At 41.0% G+C, this 23,850-nt stretch overlaps 2 protein-coding genes, 1 long non-coding RNA gene and 1 other non-coding gene across 7 annotated transcripts in view; 3 read left to right on the forward strand and 1 right to left on the reverse strand.

Moving 5' to 3' along the window:
- NAA35 (N-alpha-acetyltransferase 35, NatC auxiliary subunit) overlaps positions 1 to 23,850 on the reverse strand; it is a 153,285-nt gene that overhangs the window by 124,138 nt on the left and 5,297 nt on the right. The window contains exons 1-2 of one of the 4 annotated variants that reach the window (XM_077148624.1): positions 3,529 to 3,633; positions 2,524 to 2,652 (exon numbers count right to left, since the gene is read on the reverse strand). In XM_077148624.1, coding sequence (XP_077004739.1) covers positions 2,524 to 2,647 — 124 coding nt within the window. In that variant the 5' untranslated portion in view covers positions 2,648 to 2,652; positions 3,529 to 3,633. Of the gene's footprint in view, positions 1 to 2,523; positions 2,653 to 3,197; positions 3,275 to 3,390; positions 3,634 to 23,850 lie in introns of those variants that run through there. The other 3 variants (XM_077148625.1, XM_077148626.1, XM_077148627.1) reach the window with 3 other exon arrangements.
- Positions 6,613 to 16,166, forward strand: LOC143673738 (uncharacterized). The gene is made up of 3 exons (XR_013170575.1): positions 6,613 to 6,968; positions 15,599 to 15,748; positions 15,840 to 16,166. It is a non-coding gene; the product is annotated as an uncharacterized LOC143673738 (long non-coding RNA).
- On the forward strand, positions 18,372 to 20,511 carry LOC143661800 (large ribosomal subunit protein eL6-like). Its single transcript, XM_077135132.1, has 2 exons — positions 18,372 to 18,461; positions 18,493 to 20,511. Exons 1-2 carry the CDS (start codon positions 18,372 to 18,374, stop codon positions 18,847 to 18,849), a joined length of 447 nt encoding a protein of 148 aa, XP_076991247.1. The 3' UTR covers positions 18,850 to 20,511.
- On the forward strand, positions 22,556 to 22,626 carry TRNAV-UAC (transfer RNA valine (anticodon UAC)). Its single transcript has one exon. It is a non-coding gene; the product is annotated as a tRNA-Val (tRNA).

Below are 23,850 nucleotides of genomic sequence, written 5' to 3' on the forward strand. Positions count from 1 at the left end.
GCTGCCTAGAGTAGTAAATTCAGGTGATAATTTAGGAGAGAAAAACCTTTAAAATAAATGGAAATACAGTATAAAATAGAAGTTTTTCCATAAATTTTTAAGGAAATTATAAAAAATATCTTGTGTCTGTGAATGAGTTGCTTTGAACTCCACGCAATATTTGGAAAGCAGAGCTAATGGGTCTCTATGTTCACTCTATTCTGTTGTCACTAAGGGAAATGTTTAAGGAGCATCATCTCTTAAGTTATTTTCACCACTCCAGCATTCACCAATCAAGCCACATGAACTTTCTCATTCTCACATATAACTCTTCAGCTCCATTCTATTACTATTCTAGTCCAAGGCCTTAATACCACAATCTGAGGGGACTGCAAAAGCTTGTCTCTAAGGTCACAGGATCTCTCCATCCCTATCTACCATAAACAGTGCTGCTAGATTAACCTTCTTCAGACACTTTCACCACTGAATTAACCACCATGAACAACAGCTTCCATTAAGTGCCTACCATGGATCAAGTACTTTATAATCATTATCTCATTTAGTCCCCCCCAATCTATAAAGTGGAAGCTTTATTTTACAGGTGAAGAAACTAAGACTAAACTGTCCAAAGTCACTAAGCTAAAAAAGTGGAAGAGTTAGACTTCAGTCATGTCTCTGGCTCAAAAGTTTACTGTGTTATTTACTGCGAAGTTATATACAAGTCATTGTGCTGAATACTAAAGGCAACACACTTTAAATTTTATGCTCAAAACATTTATAGACTTCCCACTGCCTAGAGAACAAGCTCAAACTGTAATAGCAAAGTGGCGTTTAAGGCCCTTTACAATTTCTAACATTACAGATTCTGCTGTAGCCAAGCAGAAATACTCAGTTTCCCAAGCACACAACTCCCGCTGAACTCTCATATGGTTCATCTCAGTCTAGAGAAATTCCCCTCACCTTCACTTATAGAAAAATCTCTCCTTTAAGGTCCAACTCAAACCATATATTCTTCATGAAGCCTTCCCCAATCATTTAGATTCATAACAGTCCCCTAATACAGATCATTTAAAAACCAGTGCAAGATACTGATTTTCAGTTCTCTACTGAAAAGTCCAAGATCTCTGAGCACAAAAGTTACACTCTTACACTTCTTTCTCTCTTCCTTATATAGGTATACATGGGCAGTCACCCAACTACCAGTCTAATACTCTTTCCACTTTCATGTAGGCATACTTTAACTGGATATATATTTCAAAACAGTCAAAGGGTAGGCACAGGCACATGATTTATCACTTTGCTTATATTCAGCTGGCTCCCTTTTCACCTGCAGATGTTCAAAGTCTTTACCCTCCTCCTTTAGAGCACTGTTCTAATATAACCACTACCAAAGATCTAAGCTTCCAGATCACTAATAGAAATCAGGTGTGAATCCTCCAACATTCCTCTCCGTCCACTTAGAACCATATCTTCACCATCCTAACCTCAGCCCTCCGTCTCAGTGTGTCCCTACTCTCTTCCCAAATTAACTTCTCTATCATGTCTTGACCCCATACTCTCTTGAAGCCCAAGCTCTCACTCTATTATTCGTTCCTTTCATCTTCAGTCTCTCTTTCTCTAAGCCTTTTCCCTTCGAACAACCAACACACCATTTTGCCATTCGTTTATTTCCATTTATTTAGTGCCAAGCACTATTCTGGGTACTAAGAATATAGGTAAAATCTCTGCACTAAGACTTTATATTCCAGCAGAAAAAAAATGGTAATAAATAGAAATTAATTAAGTGATGGTTTCTTCAAAAGATGAAAGCGCTAAATTGAAACAAGAAAGTCAGCTGAGGTGAAGTTGGAGAGAAGATAATGTGTGAAGTGGTTGGTTGTTTTGAGAAGCCCCAGGCGGGTGATTGAATGTTCAGAAGGAGTCAGCCATGAGAAGACCTGCGGACAAAGCAGTCCCCTAAGACAGAGAAAAGAAAAAATGCAAAAACCCAGGTAGGAACCACTTTGGTTTGATTAATGAAAAGATAAAAAGGACAAGGACATAAAGAGCCTACTGGGGCAGTGACAGTAAGTGAAGTTAGAGTGGTAGGCAGGGACCAGGTCATTTAGGCCATGAAGAAAGGGCCTGGATTTTATTTTACAGGCAGCAGGAAACCACTGGAGGATCCTAAGCAGGGTATGACATCATCTGATCATTTTCAAACCTCAAACATAAAGAAAAAAATACAAGTCTTTAGTTTAACAGAATTAGTTTACATAGTTAAATATTGTTGACATGTACTCTTTAACCTGTTACTTAAAGTTAGAAAAACCTGGTAGGAGAAACTGCCTCCAACATTTGTATTTAATGCTGTTAGTAAATATACACTGGCTTCAAACAAAAGTTACAACTAGAGGAGAGGATGAACAAGTGTGGTTAATAAACTTGATAAACCCACATTTACCTGTGCATTTCATTTGTTGAAATAGTTCAGAAATTATAGTCAAGATTTTATTTTAAGCTTTTCCCAGATTTTGAACTTCTAATAAAAAAATTCTAACTCACCTCGACAAGCTTCTTCAAAGTCTTGGGTTATGTCCACCCAGCTTGTATTGCTTTTCTCCATCTTTTCTGGTATACTGAGCTCCCATCCTGAATCATCATCTTCTACAGAAGCTTTCATGACCATTATACCTGTAAAATCAACGTTGGAATAAAAATAAAATCTAGCAAAAACATCAGGCAAGAGTACTTGCAAAACAAGAGTTTGTTTGCTTGGGTTTTTTTAAAGTATTGAATTAAAGTCCTACTAAACTGTCTAAGCAAAACTCTTGAGTTCGAGATATGTGTTACAGAAGATAGCCTTGATGCAATCAGTCTCATATTAATAAACATATCTGTTTCTTTACAGGTAACCCACTACCTACGAGGTCTCATAAAGAGTTTGCTTCCTACTATTTAAGAAAAGTCACGACCATCACACCACTGGCCCAAGAAGATCCAACTCCAGCTCTTCGAACTTTTAACGCCGACCACGGAAAACCAAGGTAGTCCTCAGGATCCCCTCTAGCAGCCCAGGACCCCATGCGGCAACTACCCAAATCTGGGTAGTCGTCCATCCACCCGGAGCTCTCTGGGCCAAGCTCTCCCGTGCCGGGTCAGGACCAGTGTACGGCCCGGCACCACGCGCGGGCGCGCACCGGAGGGTCCCACCCGCCGGGTCCGGGGCGGGGGCGCACCTGAAACCAGGAGCAGCTCCACGTCTGCCCCACCAGGGTCAGCCCGGCCCGGCCCGACAGGGCGCGGAAGCAAGGACAGGACTGTCGCGCGCAGGAGGGCGGATACGCCCGGCGCCGGGTCGTCGCCCCGGTAACACACGGCGAGGCCCGGGCCTCGGCGGGCACCGGGCACGGGGAAGACCGCGGCTCCTACCTGAGGCGCGGCGAGAGGGCCGGGGCCGCAGGGTGACCTGGCGTCACCAGGGTCCGCCACACATGCGGGGGGCTGCGACGCTCGAAAACGGGAGCGAGGAAGGGGGGGTCTCAATGGTTCCGCAGGGGCGGTCCCTACCTACTTCTCCCGTGGCCACCCGCGCCGCCACGCACCGCCCGGACCGCGGAAATAACGACGCCGCCTCTGCTGCCGCCGCCCCCTCCCCTTTCAGCCCAGCCCGACCAGCTGCGGGCGCGCATGCGTACGCCCGTTGCGCGCGACCCCGCCTCCTTTCCCTTACTCCCGGGGACTTCGCACTCCTGGGCCACACCCCCTCCCTGGCCCTAGCCGCGGTTCGGCCGGCGGCGGCCGCCCTCTCATCTCGCGGGATTACATCCATTCCGCGAGCTCGAAAGCTACCTTCCTTCCCTACTCCCTTCGAGGGCTGGGTGGTGGGCGGGACCGGTGGGGGCGGAGCCTGAGGCCTCGTAGCCCGCCCCGCCCTGCTCGGCGCCTTGGGAAATTCGTAGACGCGACGGGAAGACGGGAGGAAGCAATGGAAGTAATCTGCACTACCTTGGTGTTGCAGAGATGAACGAATTGCTCGGCTCCAAGACACCCACTGAGTTGGTGCAGTCTGACACCGGATCTATGTTTTCTGACCGTACCTGGGAGTTTTGTGTGGTCTAGAGAGACACAGAGTCAAACCAGCCATTTTCTTTGATCCTCTTACGTTTTAGGTTTTTTTGTAGAATTTATTTAATAATGATCAGTTTTTAAATGGGGTTACGTAAATACAGCGCATGTGTAAGAAATGCATCCCTACTCGAGTGGCCAAAACTTGACAATAACAAATGTTGGCAAGGACATGGAGCAACTGGACTGCTAGTACCTTGCAAAATGGTACAAACATTTTGTAACGAAAGACAAACTCTTCTAAAAGTAATCCTATACTTCTATGATCCGTCAGTTTCTTCCTCAGGCAGAAGGCTTATCCACACAAAGACTTGTACAGTGGTGTTCATAACTTAATTCATAATTATCAACAACTGGAAACAATCCATATGCCCAACCCGAGAATAGATAAGCTTGTGGCATATCCATACAATATAATGAACACTAACAAAAAAGGGATGAAACTACATGTAAATATGGATGAATCTCGAAAATGAAGCCAAAGAAACCAGATAGGAAGTACAATTTCATTTATATGAAACTCTGAAGAGCAGACACTATAGTGGCAGAAAACAGATGGGAGGTTGCCTGAGGGTCCAAGAAGGATTGACTGGGATAGGCCTAACCAATTTGAGGTAATGGAGGTGTTCTGCATCTTTTTTATTTTTCTTTAATTATTAAGCTTTTCATTTTGGGATCATTGTAGATTCACATGCAGTTTTAAGAAATAATACAGAGATATCCTGTGTAACTTTACCCGGTTCCCCCAATGTAACATCTTGCAAAACTATAGTCCAATATCACAACCAGGATACTGATATTTATGCAGTCAAGATACAGGGCATTTCCATTCTCTTTACTGTTCTTTTATAGCCAGCGTTCTGTATCTTGATTACAATAGTGATAGATTGATGAGTACAGTTGTAAAACTCCTTGAAGTATATACTTACAAGTGTCCCTTTTATTGTTTGTAAGTCAGACCTCAGTAAAGTTGTTTTTAGGAAGTAAAGAATACATCTCTCTTGAATAATATGGTTCCTGAGGATAGGGGCTTTGTTTTGCTCAAAGCTTTATCCCCAGCACTTAGGGCTGTGGTTGGCAGTAGGTACTCGCTAAATATTTGATGAATGAATCAGTGAATATTATGCCCTCTTACCTTTTAAAGGAAATCCCTCTTCAGTATCTTCCAGCCTTACCTAGTACCCTTCATTCCACATTTCCCTCCCACTAATATTCTCATTTCTCTGTTCCTTTCCAGCAAAACTTTTCAGATAGACTACACTGCCTTACCTACCAGTTTTTCTTTTAGTGATTTTTTTTTATTGTTAAATACAACATATACAAAAAAGCCATAAGTTTCAAAGCACACTGCCTCAGTTACAGAACAGATTTCAGAATTTGGTATGGGTTACAGCTCCACAATTTTAGGTTTTTCCATCTAGCTGCTCCAAGACAATAGAGACTAAAAGAAATATCAATATAATGATTCAGCAGTCATTCTCATTTGTTAAATGCTATCTTCTCTTTTATAACTCCACCTTTTCCTTTGATCTTTCTCCCAATCTTTATGGGTATTTGAGCGATGCCTTCTAACTTTTTCCTGTTGGAAAGGGTTGCCGATAATATGGAGTAGGGGATGGAACTAGTTGACATGCTGTCAAGTTGGGTCCTCTGGACCTCACCTCCCGTTCCTTCTTTACTTTTCAGTGTAATATATTTAAGTTGAGCGTTCACACAAGATGGCACGGGAAAGGGCTGCAGGACAGCTCAAACCGGTCTTGCAGGTGGTGTACCTCTGATGTAAGCCTAGAGTTGGCACCAAATAGGTAGAAACAAGTTTAAATAAGTAGCGGCCAGAGTCATTGAAATGTAAAGCATAATTAAAAGAGGGAACCTTCAGTGGGAAGTCTGAATTAGTTATACTATCCAGATAGGCTGTAACCTCTGGAGTATCCATCAGCAGAGAAACAGGGAAGGGGCCTGAGTGTTAGGATTAAGTAGAAGATTTGTAAGCATTCTATTGTTTGACACTCTAGCTACCATTTTCCGGCTGGGCGCCCATTCTTGCAAGATTGTGAATAAATTATTTTCTTCTCCACAATCTGGTGAGCATTAATTCTCTTTTCAGGTACAGGATTCTTTCTAACATCAGTTTCTTCAAAACACAAGAACTGCTTGATGATATGTTAAGCCTTGTAGAAGCAGAAGGAGACAGCCTCCTTAGATATGTGCCTATAATACGGTATCATTAATACTGAATATAGAAAAGCTGTTAAAATGCTGGCCTGCCATGTAATCATATTTTCAGAGTGTAGGGCAAGAAAGTCCTTCTTTAATTAGGAAATACATTGAAGATGAGAATGTCAGAGAGAATTACAGTAAGACAGAAATCTATACACTGGATCTCAGTTTGACCTTTGCAGAAGCCATAAGAGCTAGAAAACAAGAAGTTGATTGCATCAGAGTTGTGCATTATGATGTATACTTGTGACAAAACTGATATAATACAAAACACCCTCATTTTTTTTTGGAAATAAGATAGCTTCAGAATGCAGGGGAAAAAAATGTCACCAGAACAGGGCAGCAAGGGAAACTGGGTTTTCACAGTTTCTTTGCTTAAACTGTAATTTCTTTGAAATCCAAATTAAATTTCACAAGTTCTGATTACCTCTGTGCCTTAAAAATAATTTTCCCCATTAAAGAGCAGTTTAGGATGACATCCAACAAGCTTCACAGTGTTTAAAAGTGATGAACATTTTAGACCGACTTTATGATGAATTAAGGGATGCAAAGGAACCGATAGAAAACACTTGGTCTACCAAAAGAAGCCTATACACAAAATAGATGGACATTTTTGGAGAAACAGAAACAAATTCCTACAAGGCTAAATCTTGGTTTTGCTGGTAAGTAATAATACTAATTACTTGGGTTGAGAGGATATTTAGCTTGGTGATGTCATGTTGTACTGATACCAGGACCCAGGGTAGTGTGGGCTTGTTAAGAAGCAGAGCTTCAAGTCAAAGTGGATTTTACCTTTGACTATATTCAGTTTTGTTCCTGCATAGAAGAAAAGAAGGATGTCCTAAGGCTGCAGGCCACTCAGAAATTAGAAGAGGAAATAAAAATCCTGTATCATGAGACAGAAAGTATGGCATTATTATATATAGCCAATACCTGTTTAACTACTCCTATCATATTTACATTCTCCTTTTAAAAACGCTTACATTTATTCCAGCCAAACACCACAGAAAACTCTGTGGCTCCACCCCTCTGTTGCCAACAAAGGACAGGTGGGCAGCCTCCACTTCCTTGCCAAGCTGTAATGAGGTGCCCCAGGCCCTCCGCCACAGATGTGTCAGAAAAGGCAGAGTGAAGAGCTAGGGCGTCCAATCCTGCCAGGTAGAGTCCACCCTACCCCACCCCCACACCCCCAAGTGTCAGTGGAGACCATAGCAGCAGTCTGGACTTCCACCCCCATCCGGCAATGAAGAGGCACTACACACATACACACACACACACACACACACACGCACACTGAGGTGGTGTCAACGTAGGACTACTGGAAAGTCAGGACTTTCACCAACCCACAGCTGGATTGAGCCCACTCGATCCCTCGCACACCACCCCCTGCCTTCATTTTCAGCTGAGGCCTAAAGCACTGAAATTGCATGTTGAAGTGAAAGTCTATTTTCATTATTTCATCTGCTTTTGTTGGCACCTGAGTGCACTGTTTTGAAAGTTCACATCTTTCAGTCCTAGGGAATTTCCTTATATTTGATATGTCCTACTCTCCTTGCCCCTCTATCTTCAACTTCTAAAAATGATCCAGATGTCAGACTTCATAACTGGTCCTCTGATTTTTCTATGCTATCTTTTAAATTTGTTTTTGCTTTATTTGCTGATAGCTGCCAGCTATCTGGAGTGGAAGAAGGAGCTGGAAAGTGGGGGGAGGGAGTTTCTCAACAATCATTAAGTTTTCACTTCATCTCCCTTTTTCATGAGGTATCCGCCCCTCCCCTTCCTGCTCCCATCTGTTCTGGTGTTCCTTCCCATCCTGGCCCCCAGCCCCTCCATGCAAGAGTTTCTCTCATTTACCTTTTCCAACCCTCTGCAGAAGTTAAGAGGGGCAGTCACAAAGCAAATATATTAGGGAGGAGATCTCAGTACTTGGTGTTTCTTAAATAGACTCCACTGTGTTTAAGCCTCACCCTAACTACTGCCTCTGGAGTTCCTGGGTGCCATCAGTTCCTGAGTCTTCTAGACCATTTTTTGATGCAAAAGTGTTTGGCTTCTTGGTCTTCCTTAATAACTGGCTCATAACCCAATTTTCTTGGGTCTGCTAAGTCAATACCCCCATCCTGCTGCTTCACATCATCAAACTATTATTTCTATTTCTTCTTCACCCTTTCTCTTTGTCCTTGTCAATGTGCATCTTTTTCCTTTGTCTTGGGGGGTTCACACTTTGTCCAAATCCTCCATAATTAACAAAGTGTCTGTCAAGTATCCTGAACTTGCTAAATGCCAGTTTCCTCATTTGTAAGACAGTGACTTTACACAGTTCGCACGGTTGTTAGAATCAGAGTTTTGTGAATTGTAAAGCTACATAATGAAGGTAATTTTTTCTCTCAATTTTCTGATGTTTGGGTTATTCAGTAGTACTTGATTACATTACCTAGTTATGGAACATGAAGTGCTTCCCTTTCATCATCCTAAGGCTTATGGATGCTGTGCCGGTTTGAAGGTATTATGTACCCCAGAAAAGCCATGTTTTAATCATGATCCAATCTTGTGGGAACAGCCTTTTCTTCTAATCCTGATTCAGTATGGTGGGGTGGAAGCTTATGATTAGACATGCCCAATTGTGGGTGTAATCTTTTGCTTAGATGAAGATGTGACTCCACCCATTCTAGGTGGGTCTTGATTAGATTAATAAAAACTTTAAAAGGGAAAACATTTTGAAAGAAACAACAGAAACCTCAGATCTAATATGAGAGAGCTGACAGAAACTTCAGAGCAGAGCTAACACAGATGCCGAAACTGGGAGAACAGAGACATGGATGTTTGGAGATGCTTGGAGACCGACAGACGTTGCCATGAGATATTAAGCAAACCAGAACCTGGAGAGAGCCAAGGGAAGCCAAGAGAGGAGAGCCAGCCCCAGAGAAGCAAAGTGAGGAACCCCCACAGGAACAGGGGCTGAAAGCAACAGACCCAGGAACATGTACCAGCAGATGCCAGTCACGTGACTACCCAGCTGACAGAGGGGTTCCTGACCCATTGGCCTGTCTTGAATTAAGGTATCTTTCCCTGGATGCCTTCGTTTGGACAGTTTCACAGGCTTAGAACCATAAACTTGTAACCCTTTATAAAAGCTGTTCCATTTCTGGTATATTACTTCCGGCAGCTTGCAAACTAACACAGATACATATCCCAACTTTAAACATCTTTGAATAAAAGGACATGTTATATGGCCATCTCTGCAGAAATACATTTCAATGATTTGAGTTCATAAAATTACTTCCATGAGTAAGGCACTCATGCTTCAACTTCAGCAGGGAGGAAAAGTAATTTCTGGTTGGTTGAAAAGAGGCCTTTCAAGATGCTTGAAGATTGCTGGTTCTCTCGGGATAGTCAGTCCTGAAATCATATGCAAAACTATTCTACAATAGATTGAACCAGAAATGTAGGCACTTGCATCAGATCTTATAAATTTCTCTTTATCCTTTAGGCATGACTTTTTAAAAAGCTATAAGAAAAAAAACCTACAAGTGATCACATTTGCCATCTAAAGAAATATGAAATGCTACTTGTCTTAGCTTACCATAGACAAGTCCACTTGTACAAGAGGAATTTGTCTCAGTTTGAGGCTAGAAGTCCAGAAGTCAAGGTGTCATCATCAAATCAAACTTTCTTTGAAGAGTGTAGCCTGCTAATGGTACCTTGTCAGCAACCTGTAACTCAATCTCTGCCTCCATCATATGGTTGTCTTTGTCTCTGTCTGACTGTCCACATTTCCTTTATTTATAAGGTCTCCAGTTGTATTAGATTAAGGCCCGCTCTGATTCAGTTTGACCTCCCTTAATAACATCTTCAGAGGCCCTATTTTCCCATAAGTTCTCACCCACAGGACTGGGGTTTAGGACTTGAACAGGTCTTTGTAGGGTACACGTTACAATCCATAACACTACTTTAATCTGCATACCCCCAAAACATCTGAAGTCTTTGGAGAAATCTGTTGAAGCTAAAAACGTTTAGGCAAGTCAACCAAATGTAGAATGGTATATTTCTATCTTTCCGTGCCGGTTATTTTTGAAATATACTTAGAGACAAGAGACTTATTCTCAATGGTGTTGCTAAATGGGGAAAGATAATGTAAAATTAAGGCTAAGAATATGATTCATTCAAAACTGGAAGGGAATAGCTGAAGAATTAAACATGAAACCCACCCTTTCTATCTTTCTTATTAAATGATTGCCAAAATAATTGAAAATAACCCAGATAAAATAAAGTGGCATGTGCATAGGGAAATAAGTATTATCCATCACGAGCTATGATTAGTAACTTTTCAGTACTGTTCTAGCATTTTACTCCTTATTCAAGAACCAGAATGATTACAGATATACCAATATAAGATGTGTAGCTAACAGGCTATAATATCAGCACAGGAGTTTGGGAACATCTAAAGTTATACCAAAGAATTCCGAGAAGCCTCAACTTCCCAGTTCTAGAAAAATCTAGGATGTGAGACAAGCCCTTTTCACATTTTACAATTTAAACAGAGACGCCTTGAAAGATACTGCAAGATACATATAGCACTGCCCCTCTGTCATTATTTGCTCTTCCTTCCGCAAACTAACACATACAAAATGCCTGTTAGGATTTTCATATAGAACTTCTATTTCTGCACATTCCTGTGTGTTCTACTAGTGGCAAACAGCATTTATGTTGTGGAAAATTTCTCTGCAACATAGTCCCCTAAACACTACATGATTTTTTTTTTTTTTTTTTTTTTTAAAGACAGAGAGAAGGAAGGAAGGATAGAAGGAAGGAAGGAAGGAAGAAAGGGAAACATCTTTAAACATTTTCTTGTTTTATTGTATTTTGTTTTTCCGTTTTTTGTTACATGGGCTGGGGCCGGGAATCGAACCGAGGTCCTCCGGCATAGCAGGCAAGCACTTTGCCCGCTGAGCCACCGCGGCCCGCCCGTACATGATTTTTTAATATTCACATGGTGTTAGCATCTCTCTACCTAAGAAAAAGAAAAGTTATTTCTTTTACTATCGAGTCCATCACTACATTCCAAACTCTATTTTTCATTTGATACTTTTGCTGATTACTTATATAACTCAAATATTCATTCAGCACCTTTTTCTGTACCAGGCACTCTTCTAAGCTCTGGGAATAGCTCTGTGTATAAAACAAACAAGATCCTTGCTCCTGTAGAAATTATAACTGAAGATAAATGACAAAAATAAATCTATGCAAATTGAAAATAGTTTAGAAAAAGAACAGGAAAACTAATTCCACCTGAACAGAATTGTTAGATTTTGGTCCCTATTTCTAAGTCATTTCTTCTCTATCAGGATTGGTTGGTTTATTTTGTTTTCTTTGCTGGGTGTGGTTATATGAGAGTAGTTTAAGACACTGGACATATGTTTTGAATCCAAAGTATTTCATTTAATATATATGTCCATGTAATTGTATAGTTTTCATGACATGATTGAGGTGTATAATATCCCAATATTTACTGTTTTTGAGATTGGTGTTTGGGTAAGATCTCAAACTTGAATTCGCATATCATACACTTAGGAATGATTCTGGGGTATGTGAGAGACATTCTTTATATCCCCCAAATTCTCTGTTAACCTCAGGCCTGATGACGAGAGTTCATTAGGTCTACAACAAGCTTACACCGAAAGGAGGTATGTGTTTATCCTGTTGCCCAGTCCTTTAACATACTTTCCCATAGAAATAATATAAATGATGCTTTAATTCCCAGGCTGGTCTGGATCACAAGGGGATTTTTTAGCTTATGCTGTAATTACTGTACTCTTAGCATTAAGCTTCTTCAAAAATTGTATTAGCTTTGAGTCCTGGAAATGTTAACTGAACCATATTTATTATGTTGGTACTAGGTGAAATGTGCCTGGCATTTCAAATAACTGCCACACAAATACAGCTTGTGCTAGCTTGAAACTGTTATGTACCCTGGAAAAGCCACGTTCTTTAATCCTAATTCAGTATTGCTGGGTGGGATCTTTTTGACTAAGTTGTTTCCATGGAGCTGTGTCTCCATCCAATCAAGGTGGGGTTGCTTATCGGAGTTCTTTAAGAGGGAACGATTTTGGAAAAAGCTTCTGAGCCAATGATAGAAGCAACACAGCCAACCCAAGACCCAGGCATTTAGAGATACAGAAAGAAAACTCCCCCAGGGAAGCTGTTTGAAATCAGAAGCCAAAAGTCCCAGCAGATGTCGTCCTGTGCCTTCCCAGCTGACAGAGGTGTTCCAGACCCATCGACCTTTCTTGAGTCAAGGTATCTTTATCTGGATGCCTCAGTTTGGGCATTGTTATGGCTTAGAACTGTGAACTTGTAACTTAATAAATTTCCTTTTTTAAAAGCCGTTCCATTCCTGGTATATTGCATTCCAGCAGCTTAAACACCAAACCAGAGCTTATATAAAATTTGACTGATACAGCAAAGCTAGTTTTACTTGTTAAAGGGAACAATTGTCAATGGATGGTATCGACTGTATTCACCCATTTACTATATCCAGATACAAGGCTGCTGGATTGCACCTTACTTGGAAAACAGTCTCTGACTTTAGTGATATTATCTGGAATACTTTAGATAATAGGACCTAGAATTTATGCCTTGATTCTCAAAATATACTATCCACATGCAGAAAAACCTAGGTTTCTAAGGGCACAACAAAAATAAAGGTATGGTCCTCAATTAACTTCTGATATGGAATAAGAGAATTACTCGTTAACGACTAACTACAATCTGAGCCAGAATGAAGAACCACAACAGAGGCAGAAGCTGGTCACCAAAGGAATGCAACAATAACTATTTAAACCAGAAAAGGAGAATGAGGTAGCATATAACTGACCATATTTCTCAACTTGCCTTTCAGCCAGGTCTACTGCATGACTAAGCTCTCACCAATGAGATGGGCGCATTAGTTATATGTCCCAACTCCATGTCACCTGCTTAAAAGGCAATTGCTTACCCTGGGCTTGCTCCTTTTCCTTCTTCTACGGGTTATAACACAGACATAGTAGCCACCCATTTTGACTGTGAGAATAAGGACCCTGGGGCCTGGGGAAAGGAGAAGAAAGAATCTGGGTCCCCAAATGATTTCACAGATGTCTGTCCTGTCACCCTGGGTCAGCCAAACTGAAGGTAAAGGAGAAAAATGCTCCTATATTATCTAAGTCACTCTAAATTTGTGTCATCTTGTTTCAGAACAGTAGCCTTTATATCACTATACAGTTTCACTTCCAGGTATCAGTTTCTATCACACACAAAAAACTTAAATATATGGCATTCGATTAGTGGGTGGAGTCTGGCAGCAAAGAAACAGGTACTGCAGGCTGGAAAGATGGTGACCCTTGCTAAATTGTAAACATATTTGGCAAACTGTCACCGATAATACCTTGGAAGGCAGACCATTTGCTTACCATGTGTGTGGCGTTAGGGGAAATGCTTGGAAAATTTTAAGATGTCTGTGTGTTAGCTGCCTCTTGCGGCTTTTAACAAGATATTATGAGAGAGCCTGTAGGAATTGGCTGGATTGTAAGTTGAGATGGAACAGAATAGAGGTTTTCTAGGAGGTCTTTATGGCAAAGGTTTCTGCTTGTGAAATGGCCGAGATTCCAGAAGTTTGGGGACTTGCAATAGTAGAAAGCTCAAATAGCAAGAATAAAGTTATAGCCTAGTGACACCCAGACTATAATCGTCAGATTCGGGGTATTGCTTTCCCATTGAAGCCTTTTTTTTCCCCATTTCGTACCACCTGCCCCCCCACTACATGTCCCCAACTCAACCCCCCCACCCCCGCCCCAGATGGCCTCAATGTAGTCACTCTTAACTAAATGAGGGAGAGTGACATGAGCCTAGTAGAGAAGCTGGTAAACAGCAGGGAGGTCAGCAGGCTCCATACACCCAGGCGAACAGCAGCACATGCTCGTCCTGGGTAATTCTAGAGATCTGTCACTTCATGAGCCTTATATATGAAAAGGATAAGTTCCTTTTAGTAGGGGACGAAAGGACTGATGAACTCTAGTCTCAAACCGTCCAAAGAAGCAAACTTCTCTTTGTGAACATTGGTGGAGCAAAGATTTCTTAGATATGACCCCAATAGCATGCGTGTGCACACACACACACACATGCATGCACACACATCTGTATAGATTAAATGGACATCAAAATTTAAAGCTTTTGTGCATCAAAGGGCCCCATAAAGAAAGTATAGAGTGCACTGAATGGGAGAAAAATTTTGCAAGTCATATATCTGATACTGGACTTGTATCTAGTATGAAGAATCCTAGCAATAAAGACAACTCAATCTAAAATAGGCACTATCTAAAAAATGAAGTTTTGGTGATAGATGGTAGTAGTACAACATTGTGAGTGTAGTTAAGAGCACTGAATGATTTATCTGAATGCACTTAAAGGGAAAAATTTAGGTTGTATATATGGTACTAGAATAAAACTTTCAAAAAGATCCATGGAACTGTAAAACCATGAAGCCTAAGTCAAACCATGGACAATAGTTAATAGTACCATTATAAAAATGTAATTTTATAAATTTTAACAAATATACCACACTAATGCAAGGTGTTAATAGTGAGGTATATAGGAATCTTATATTTTATGCTTTAAAAAATAGGCAAAGTGTCTTATTAGACAATTCTCTAAATTAGATATACAATGGTCCATAAGGACATGAAAAGATGCTCAACATCATTAGCCATCAAAAAAAATGCAAATCAAAACCACAATTAGATACCACTTTGTAACTAAGAGGTCCATAATCAAGACAGATAAACATTTATGAAGATGCAGAGAAACTGGAACGCTCATATGCTGCTAGTAGGAACGTAAAATAATACAGCTGCTTTAGAAAACAGTCTGGCAGTTACTCCAATGGTTAAACACAGATTTACCATATGATCCAGCAATTTTACTCCTAGGAATATACCCAAGGGAAATGAAAACATGCCCACATAGCCCCACCCTGATCAAGATGGAAAAGTGACATACTTTAGAGCTCTATACCCCCACAGGAGTGTTACACAACTAGCAATGACTGGCAGAAACATCTTTGTCATGGTCAGGGACATGTGTCAACTTGGCCACATTGTGGTACCTGTTTATCTGGTTGGGCAAGTGCTGGCCTGTCTGTTGCAATGAAGATGTTTCATAGAATTAGATCATGATCACGTCAGCTGCATCCACAGCTGATTCCATTTGTAATCAGCCAAAGGGGAGTGTCTTCTACAATGAGTGATGCTTAATCTAATCACAGGAAGCCTTTGAAGGAGGATTCAGAGGAGACGTGTCCCATTCCTGCTTCAGCTGGTGAGCCTCTCCTGTGGAGTTCATCCAGACCCTCCATCAGAGTCGTCGGCTTCACAGCCCACCCTGCAGATTTTGGACTCTGCATTCCCACAGTCATGTGAGACACTTTTATAAATTTTATATTTGCAAGTGTTCCCTGTTGATTCTGTTTCTCTAGAGAACCCTAACTAATACAATCTTTCTCCCAGCTCCAGAAAATAGCTAAAGGACTACAGTAAGAGGGCGAGCACCAAATCAAGAAAACTGCTTCTTAAAAGCCACAGACCTCCTGGCCACCCAGCTGCTCCTCCCGATCCCATCACAAGCTCTGCAGGGAGTCAGTCCACATCACCAGTGCAGGTCCCTGGTCCCAGTTCCAGCGGGAGCAATCTGCCCTCGTGCACATGGTGGGAACATGCATATCTGGCCCAATCTGTCAGGTAGTGTGACCTGAGGAATGTGTTGTCTCAGAACTTGCCCCACACATAGGAGGCAGGTTGCTGAGCTGTGCTACAGAACCACAGTGGGAGAATGGTCCAGTGCTGCCTGGGTAAGGGATTGCTAGAGCTGGACATGCACTGTAGCCTTTTTATCTGTATTGTTTCAGAACAGTAGCCTTTATATCACTATATAGTTTCTTAGGGAAGAGGGAACATTTGTTTCTGTGTAAAAGGGGAAATTCCTGGGACCAAACATGGATGCCCAAGACAAGACACATGATCAGAAAGATCAGGGAGACCCCTATGCTTTGACCTGGGATTAGTCTTATACAACCTGTTGTATGGACAATCCCTGAAGGAGAGCACTTTACACAGGTCAATCTGCAGAGAATGGGGAAAGTCTTGCTGTCCACCCCACCGCCACCCTGTGGTAGTTAGGTTCAGGTGTCAACTTGGCCAGGTGAAGGTGCCGAGTTCTATTGCTGTGGACATGAGCCGATGGTACGTGAACCTCATCTGTTTCTGATTACATCTGCAGTAGACTAGGAGCCGTGCCTGGGGCAATGAATGATGTTTGATTTAATTGGCTGGTGCATAAATGAGAGAGCACAAGGTAGCAAAGCCCAAGCAGCTCGGCATACCTCATCTCAGCACTCACGCTCAGCTCAGGCCTTTGGAAATGCAGAAAGGAATCACCCCAGAGAAAGTTGTTGGAATCCAGAGGCCTGGAGAGAAGGCCAGCAGAGATCACCATGTGCCTTCCCACATAAGAAAGAACCTCAGTTGAAAGTTAGCTGCCTTTCCTCTGAAGCATTATATGTTAACTAAATAAATCCCCTTTTTATTGAAAGCCAATCCATCTCTGGTGTGTTGCATTCCAGCAGCTAGCAACTAGAACACATCCCCTTCCTTTTTTTTTTTTTTTAGCTCCTGGCATTCAAGGAGAACTCTCATAAAACTGGATACAAGATTAAGGAACAGATGCCACTAAATTTCAGTGATAACATTAAAATATCAAAACGTTGAGGTTTCAACAAAAAGTTATAAAACACTAAAGAAAGAGGAAGGAATGGCAAAGGAGATTAAAGCATTAGAAACCATCAGTGAGGAAGACCAGATCTAGGATTTACCAAAGACTTAAAAAAGAAAGCTAAAATAAATAAATAAAAGTCCTATCCACTTAGAGACTAGAAGAAAGCTTGGACAAAGAACTAAAAGAAATCAGAAAAATAGATGAATACAAAAAGATCATCAGTAAAGGTGGAAATTATAATAAGGAACCAAATATAGTTGAAGTCCACAGGAACAAAAATAAAAAATTTCCAAGAGGGGTTTGAGAGCAGGCTGTAGCTGGAAGAAGAAGAAAGAAAAAAAAAGATCAGTGAACTTGAAGATAAGACAACTGATATAATCCAATCAGACAAGCAGAAGGAAGAAAGAAGAATAGTGAATAGCATCTGAGGAACATGTGGGACATTATTTAGCATACGATGTGTGCATTGTGGAGTCGAAGAAGAGAAAGGGACAGAGAGAACAGTCAAGTAAATAATGGCTGACTGCTTCCCAAATTTAACTCAAGATATGAATATAAACATCCAAGATGTTCAACAACTCTAAACGGACCAAATCCAAATAAATCTAGTTCATGGCATATTATCATCAGACCGCTGAATACCAGAAATAAAAGGGGGAATTCTGAAAGCTGTAAGAGAGAAACATGTTATCTCAATAAGATTCAGTACCTATTTCTCATTGGAAACCAGGGCGGCAAGAAGGCAGTTGGAAAGCAAAAAAAAAATTGCCACTAGAGAATTCTACATCCAGCAAAACTTTCAAAAATAAGGGGGAGATTAAAACATTCACACTTTAGCAAAAGCTAAGGGAGTTTGCCACCACTAGACTAAGCCTACAAGAGATGCTGAAGAGTTCTGCAAGTTGAAAGGAAAGGACAATAGACAATTGATCAAAACTACATGTAGAAATAAAGATCTCCAGGGAGGGTAACACTGTAAGTAAAAATAAATTTATTGTGTGTTTGGCTGCTAACTCCACTTTTTACTTCCTATACGATCTGCAAGAAAGGGAAGAATCACTGCAGCCGAAACCCGGTCCTCATCAGAGGAAATGGCAGATATTCCTGATCTGCATGTATTCCAGAAAGGCCATGTACAAAAAGATTTTTTTTCAGCAGCTAGATCCAGGATTGAAAAGAAAAAGAAGGAAAATGTTCTCGCTACTGTCACAAAATCCATTGGTGATGACAAAAAAAATGGAGGTACCAGGGTGATTACACTTAGCAAAATGCCTAGATATTATCCTACTGAAGATGTGCCTTGGAAGCTGTTGAGCCATGGCAAAAAAAAAAAAAAAAAAAAAAAACCTTCAGTGAGCATGAGAGAAAGCTGCAGTCTGGCATCCCCACTCTGGGACCATTCTGATCATCCCCACTGGTCACCACAGGGGCAAGAGAGTGGCTCTCCTGAAGCAGCTGAGTGGTGGCCTGCCACTTGTGACTGGATCCCTGGTCCTCAGTCAAGGTCTTCTGCCTAAGACACACCAGAAATTTGTCATTGCCACCTCCATCAAAATTGACATAAGTGATGTGAAAATCTCAAAACATCTCACAGAAGCGTACTTCATGAAGAAGAAGCTGCATGAGCCCAGACACCAGGAAGGTGAGATCTTCGACACAAAGAAAGAGAAATATGAGCTTACAGAGCAGTGCAAGGTTGATCAGAAAACTGTGGACTCACAACTTATGTCAAAAAATCAAAGCTGAGCCTCAACTCCGAGGCTACCTGTGTTCTATGTTCTCTCTCCCAAATGGAGTTTGTCCTCACAAATTGGTGTTCTAAACTTCCAAAGAACCTAACTATATAACTGATACATTAAAAAAAAATTGAAGGAAGAATTAAGACACTTCCCAAATAAGCCAGACCTAAAAGAAATGTTAAGGGAGTTTTACAGGTTGAAAGGAAAGGATGCTAGACAATTGACAGAAAACACATGAAAAAATAAAGATTTCTGATGAAGATAATGACATGGGTAAATATAAATATTAGTACTATTGTATTTTTTGGTTTATAAATCCACTTTTTACTTCCTAAAGGATCTAAAAGGCAAATGTATCAAATGTAATGATATATCAATGATATAGGCCTCAAAATGTATAAATATGCAATTTGGGAACACAGAGGGGTATAGGAAAATAGTTTATGAATGCTATTGAAGTTAAGTTAGTATCAAGGCAAGTAAGGTTGTTGTAGATTTAGGATGTTAAATTTAAGCCCCATGGTAATCTCAAAGAAACGGAGAATCTGCAAATTCAGTGACAAAAGAGTAGAGTGCTGGTGACCAAGGGTGGAGGACAGAAGCAATGGGGAGTTAAGACAAGATGAGTGTAGGGTTTCTGTTTGGGGTGAAGGGAAAGTTCTGGTAATGGATGGTGGTGAGGGTAGCACAACATTGGGAGTGTGGTTGCTCCCACTGAATGGCTTGGAAGGGTTTGGGATGAGAAGAGTTGTTGAATACTTCTCTCTTCCATATCACAACTTTCCCCAATGCAGTTTCGATATGTCACAGGGTCTGCATAAGAAATTTAAACAGGAATTTTGGGGGAGTTTTGAAGTCAGAGATGACACATGAAGGCCAACAAACACAGAAAAAGTTTAGAAACTCAGAAATTCATGAGATGTATAATAGTATATAATCTTCACATATTTTACCTTTTAATACCATAAATATACATCAACAACAGCAAAGTATTATTATAAACTATGAGATCTGCATGTTGAGAATGCATTCTTTCACATACAGGATTGTCATAAAAAAGACATTCTGATAGTTTCTGGCATCAAATGAGAAGAGGCTAAGTCCTTATATGGTTCCCTAAAGGAAAACGAAGGTAAAGAGTTTTCAGGCCAGCAGAGGCCGGTTTGAAATTTTTTTAAGAAAGGTTTCTCCATCGTAGTGTAAAAGTAACAGGAGAGGCAGTGTCTGCAGACAGGAGGTAGGGAGTTTCCTGGAACCCTGAAGAAACCGAGTGGAGAGAAAGGCTACCAACTGGAGCAGTCAGTGCTGATGAAACTGCCTCTATTGGAAAAACAGTGCCTCAGAGGACATGCATCAGCCAAGAAGAGAAGCCCCAGGCTTTAAAACCACAAGGGATAGGGTGACCTTGCTTTTTTGTGCCAATTTCGTAGGGTTCATAATAAAGATACCCCTGGTAGATAAAGCTGCTAACCCTTGAGTTTGAAAGGAAAGGAAAAGAACCAGCTGCCTATCTTCTGGATGGACAATAAGAAAGCATGGTCAACCAAAGTACTTTTCCTTTACTGGCTCCATTAGTGTTTTGTGATGGAGGTTAGAAAATTGCTTGCCAGCAAGGGATTACCCTTTAAGGTGTAATTTCTTATGGACAATGCCCCTGGCTACCCGGAACTCCGTGAATTCTGCTCTGCAGGCACTGACGTTCTCTACATGCCACCTACCACACCTCTCTCATTCAGCTGCTTCTTTTGGGGGTAATATGGACATAAAAGAAAAAGAAAAGATTCAGACTTCTCTGGCGTGGGCCAGAAAATTTATGCGTTTTTCCAGATCATGGGGGCGCTATGCCCCAAACCTCACAATGTGGAAGTGGTAAGTGTAAATGTGTTCCCACAATTAAGAAAAAGAAGAAAGACACACTAAAGAGAATTACAGATGAAATTCATGATCTCGGATCGGATCTAAAATGGAGGAGGAAAGCTCAAAAGGGCATTATCAGAACAAAAGAAAAAAATTGAAATGTAGAATGTACGCTTTATATCAATATTAGATATCTTGAACTTGATAACTACCCTTAGGTGATGATATAAATTAATATATTTGTTCATAGGAAGTGTACACAGAAGTATTATGTGTTCAAGTATCATCTGTGTAACCTGTTCTCAGGTCAAAGGTGATAAATATTAAAATTGGTGAATATGGGTACCTTGAGATCACTGGGATTCTCTGTATATGGTTTGTATTATTTTCTAGCTGTCCTATAACTGAAGTTATTTCAAAATCAAAAGTTAAAATACAAAATGAAAACATTTTCCTATATCTCCAAAGCCACATGAATGGGTAAGACCCTCCTTGCCTCCACAGAATAATATAGAATAAGAGAGAAAGGGCAGAAAATATATAATTTTTCAAAATCATAGCTGTGCTGGTTTGAAAGGAGGTATGCCCCCTAGAAAAGCCATGTTTTAATCAAAATCCCATTTCATAAAGGCAGAATAATCCCTATTCAATACTGTACACTGTAATCAGATCATCTCGTTGGATGAGGTGATTTAGTCAAGAGTGGTTGTTAAATTGGATTAGGTGATGACATTTCTCCACTTATTTGGGTGGGTTTTGATTGGTTTACTGGAGTCCTATAAAAGAGAAACATTTTGGAGAATGGATATTCAGAGAGAGCAGAGAATGCTGCAGCACCACGAAGCAGAGAGTCCACCAGCCAGTGACCTTTGGAGATGAAGAAGGAAAATGCCTCCCAGGGAGCTTCATGAAACAGGAAGCCAGGAGAGAAAGCTAGCAGATGACACTCACCAAGTCCCTTCCAGCAGAGAGAGAAACTGTGACTGTGTTCACCCTGTGTCTTCTCACTTGAGAGAGAAACCCTGAACTTTATCAGCCTTCTTGAGCCAAGGTATCTTTCCCTGGATGCCTTTGATTGGACATTTCTATAGACTTGTTTTAATTGGGCCATTATCTCAGCCTTAGAACTGTAAACTAGCAACTTATTAAATTTCCCTTTTTAAAAGCCATTCCATTTCTAGTATATTGAATTCCAGCAACTAGCAAACTAGAACAATAGCAAATACTCATTTGAGGTTAGATTTCATTTTCTGATCATCAGAAACCAAGTATAATGAAAATACATGTTATCACCCTAGGTAAGGTCACTTCTGTTTAAGTATAAAATGTGGCATTTTATATGTTCTCAGCAGAAGGCTGAAAAGGTCAGCAAGTAAGAGTTTGTGAATGTAGTATTTCAGTGAATACTGTGAAGGTGACTATTGCCTTAAGAAATTTTATTTGCTACTTTAAGTTCAGGTTTAGGTTACAAATGGCCAATAACTAATATACCATTAGTCTGAAAATGGTTATTTTACATTATCTCTCATATTCCTCAGTTGTCTAGGTTCAGACAGCAGAGTAAACAATGAATTCTCAGGTCCTAGAGAATCATGATATCCTGATATACCTAGAGGCAGCTCAGAGGGGAAGGAATGACTCTAGATTTGAGTCCAGAAGGCCCAAGTTCTGGTTCTGGTGTCACCACTTACCAGCTATATTGAACTTAAGCAAGTTCCAATCTCCTCAAGTTTCAGTTTTGCCATCAGAAAAAGAGTGGATATAATACTACCCATCTTTAAGGTTTGTTTTAAGGATTTAATGAGGTATTGCAAAGATGTTTGTAAGCTTCAATCTTCAAAATGACAGCCTTGGGTGCACGGGTAGTTCAGTGGTAGAATGCTTGCCTTACATGCAGGAGACCCAGGTTCGATTCCTGGACCATGCACCTCCCCAACCCCGCCAAAACGACAGCCTTCTGTCAAGCCGAAAACTCACTAGTTAGTATGCATTTGTTGCTTTCTTGAACCCCGTTCTAAATAGCTAGCTTGCAAACCACTGCTAAAGGACTTTAAGTTTGATAATATTTAATTTCCAGCAAATCAGGAATATTCCAGACTCAGATTCAACATTGGCTATACCTTGGAATCACCCAGACAGGGTTGAAAACAGATGCCTCGGTCTTCAAAAATTCTGTTTTAGTTGGTCTGGACTACAGTTTGGGTATTGGGAATTTTAGAAATCCTTCTGATGATTCTAATGTTCAGTCAAGGTTGGGAATCACTGCTCTAGAGAAAACTGGCAAAAATACAATTTTGGGGAAGCAGAGCATTGATCTCTACTGTAAGTTTGACTGATTTAGCCTAAAGGATTAAGCTGAATCAGCACTAACACACTGAGGGCAAGTCTCATAGCTTTTTGCTCAAGGCCCAGTCTATCCTTAGCAATCACTAGGCTCAGAGCATGACTCTCCTGCTGGTCTCTCCTTAAGGTGCTCACACAGAAGTCTTCCATGGCCAGGCCTTGCTGTGACTGGGACCATCTGTGGAGTCTGATCTTAAGCAGATAAAATACATGTTATCACCATAGGTAAGGTCATTTCTGTTTACTCCTTCTGCAGGTAGCACAAAAAGACTCCCTGGAACAGACAAGGAGGAAACTCTAGGACATTCGTTGTTCTAGTTTGCTAGCTGCCAGAATGCAACACATGCCAGAGATGGATTGACTTTTAATAAAAGGGGATTTATTTTGTTTGTTCTTCAGAGGAAGGGCAGCTAACTTTCAACCGAGGTTCTTTCTTACATGGGAAGGCACAGGGCGATCTCTGCTGGCCTTCTCTCCCGGCCTCTGGGTTCCAACAACTTTCCCTGGGGTGATTCCTTTCTGCATCTCCAAAGGCCTGGGCTGAGCTGCGAGGGCTGAGATGAGGAATGCTGAGCTGCTTGGGCTGTGCTATGTTGCGCTCTCTCATTTAAACACCAGCCAATTAAATCAAACATCATTCATTGCACCAGGCACACCTCCTAACTGACTGCAGATGTAATCAGTAACAGATGAGGTTCACGTACCATTGGCTCATGTCCACAGCAATAGAACTAGGCTCCTTCACCTGGCCAAGTTGACACCTGAATCTAACTACCACATTTGTCTATAGCCTCATTTCTTGGTAATT

Source organism: Tamandua tetradactyla, chromosome 2 (genome assembly GCF_023851605.1).
Source record: "Tamandua tetradactyla isolate mTamTet1 chromosome 2, mTamTet1.pri, whole genome shotgun sequence".
Lineage (NCBI taxonomy): Eukaryota > Metazoa > Chordata > Mammalia > Pilosa > Myrmecophagidae > Tamandua > Tamandua tetradactyla.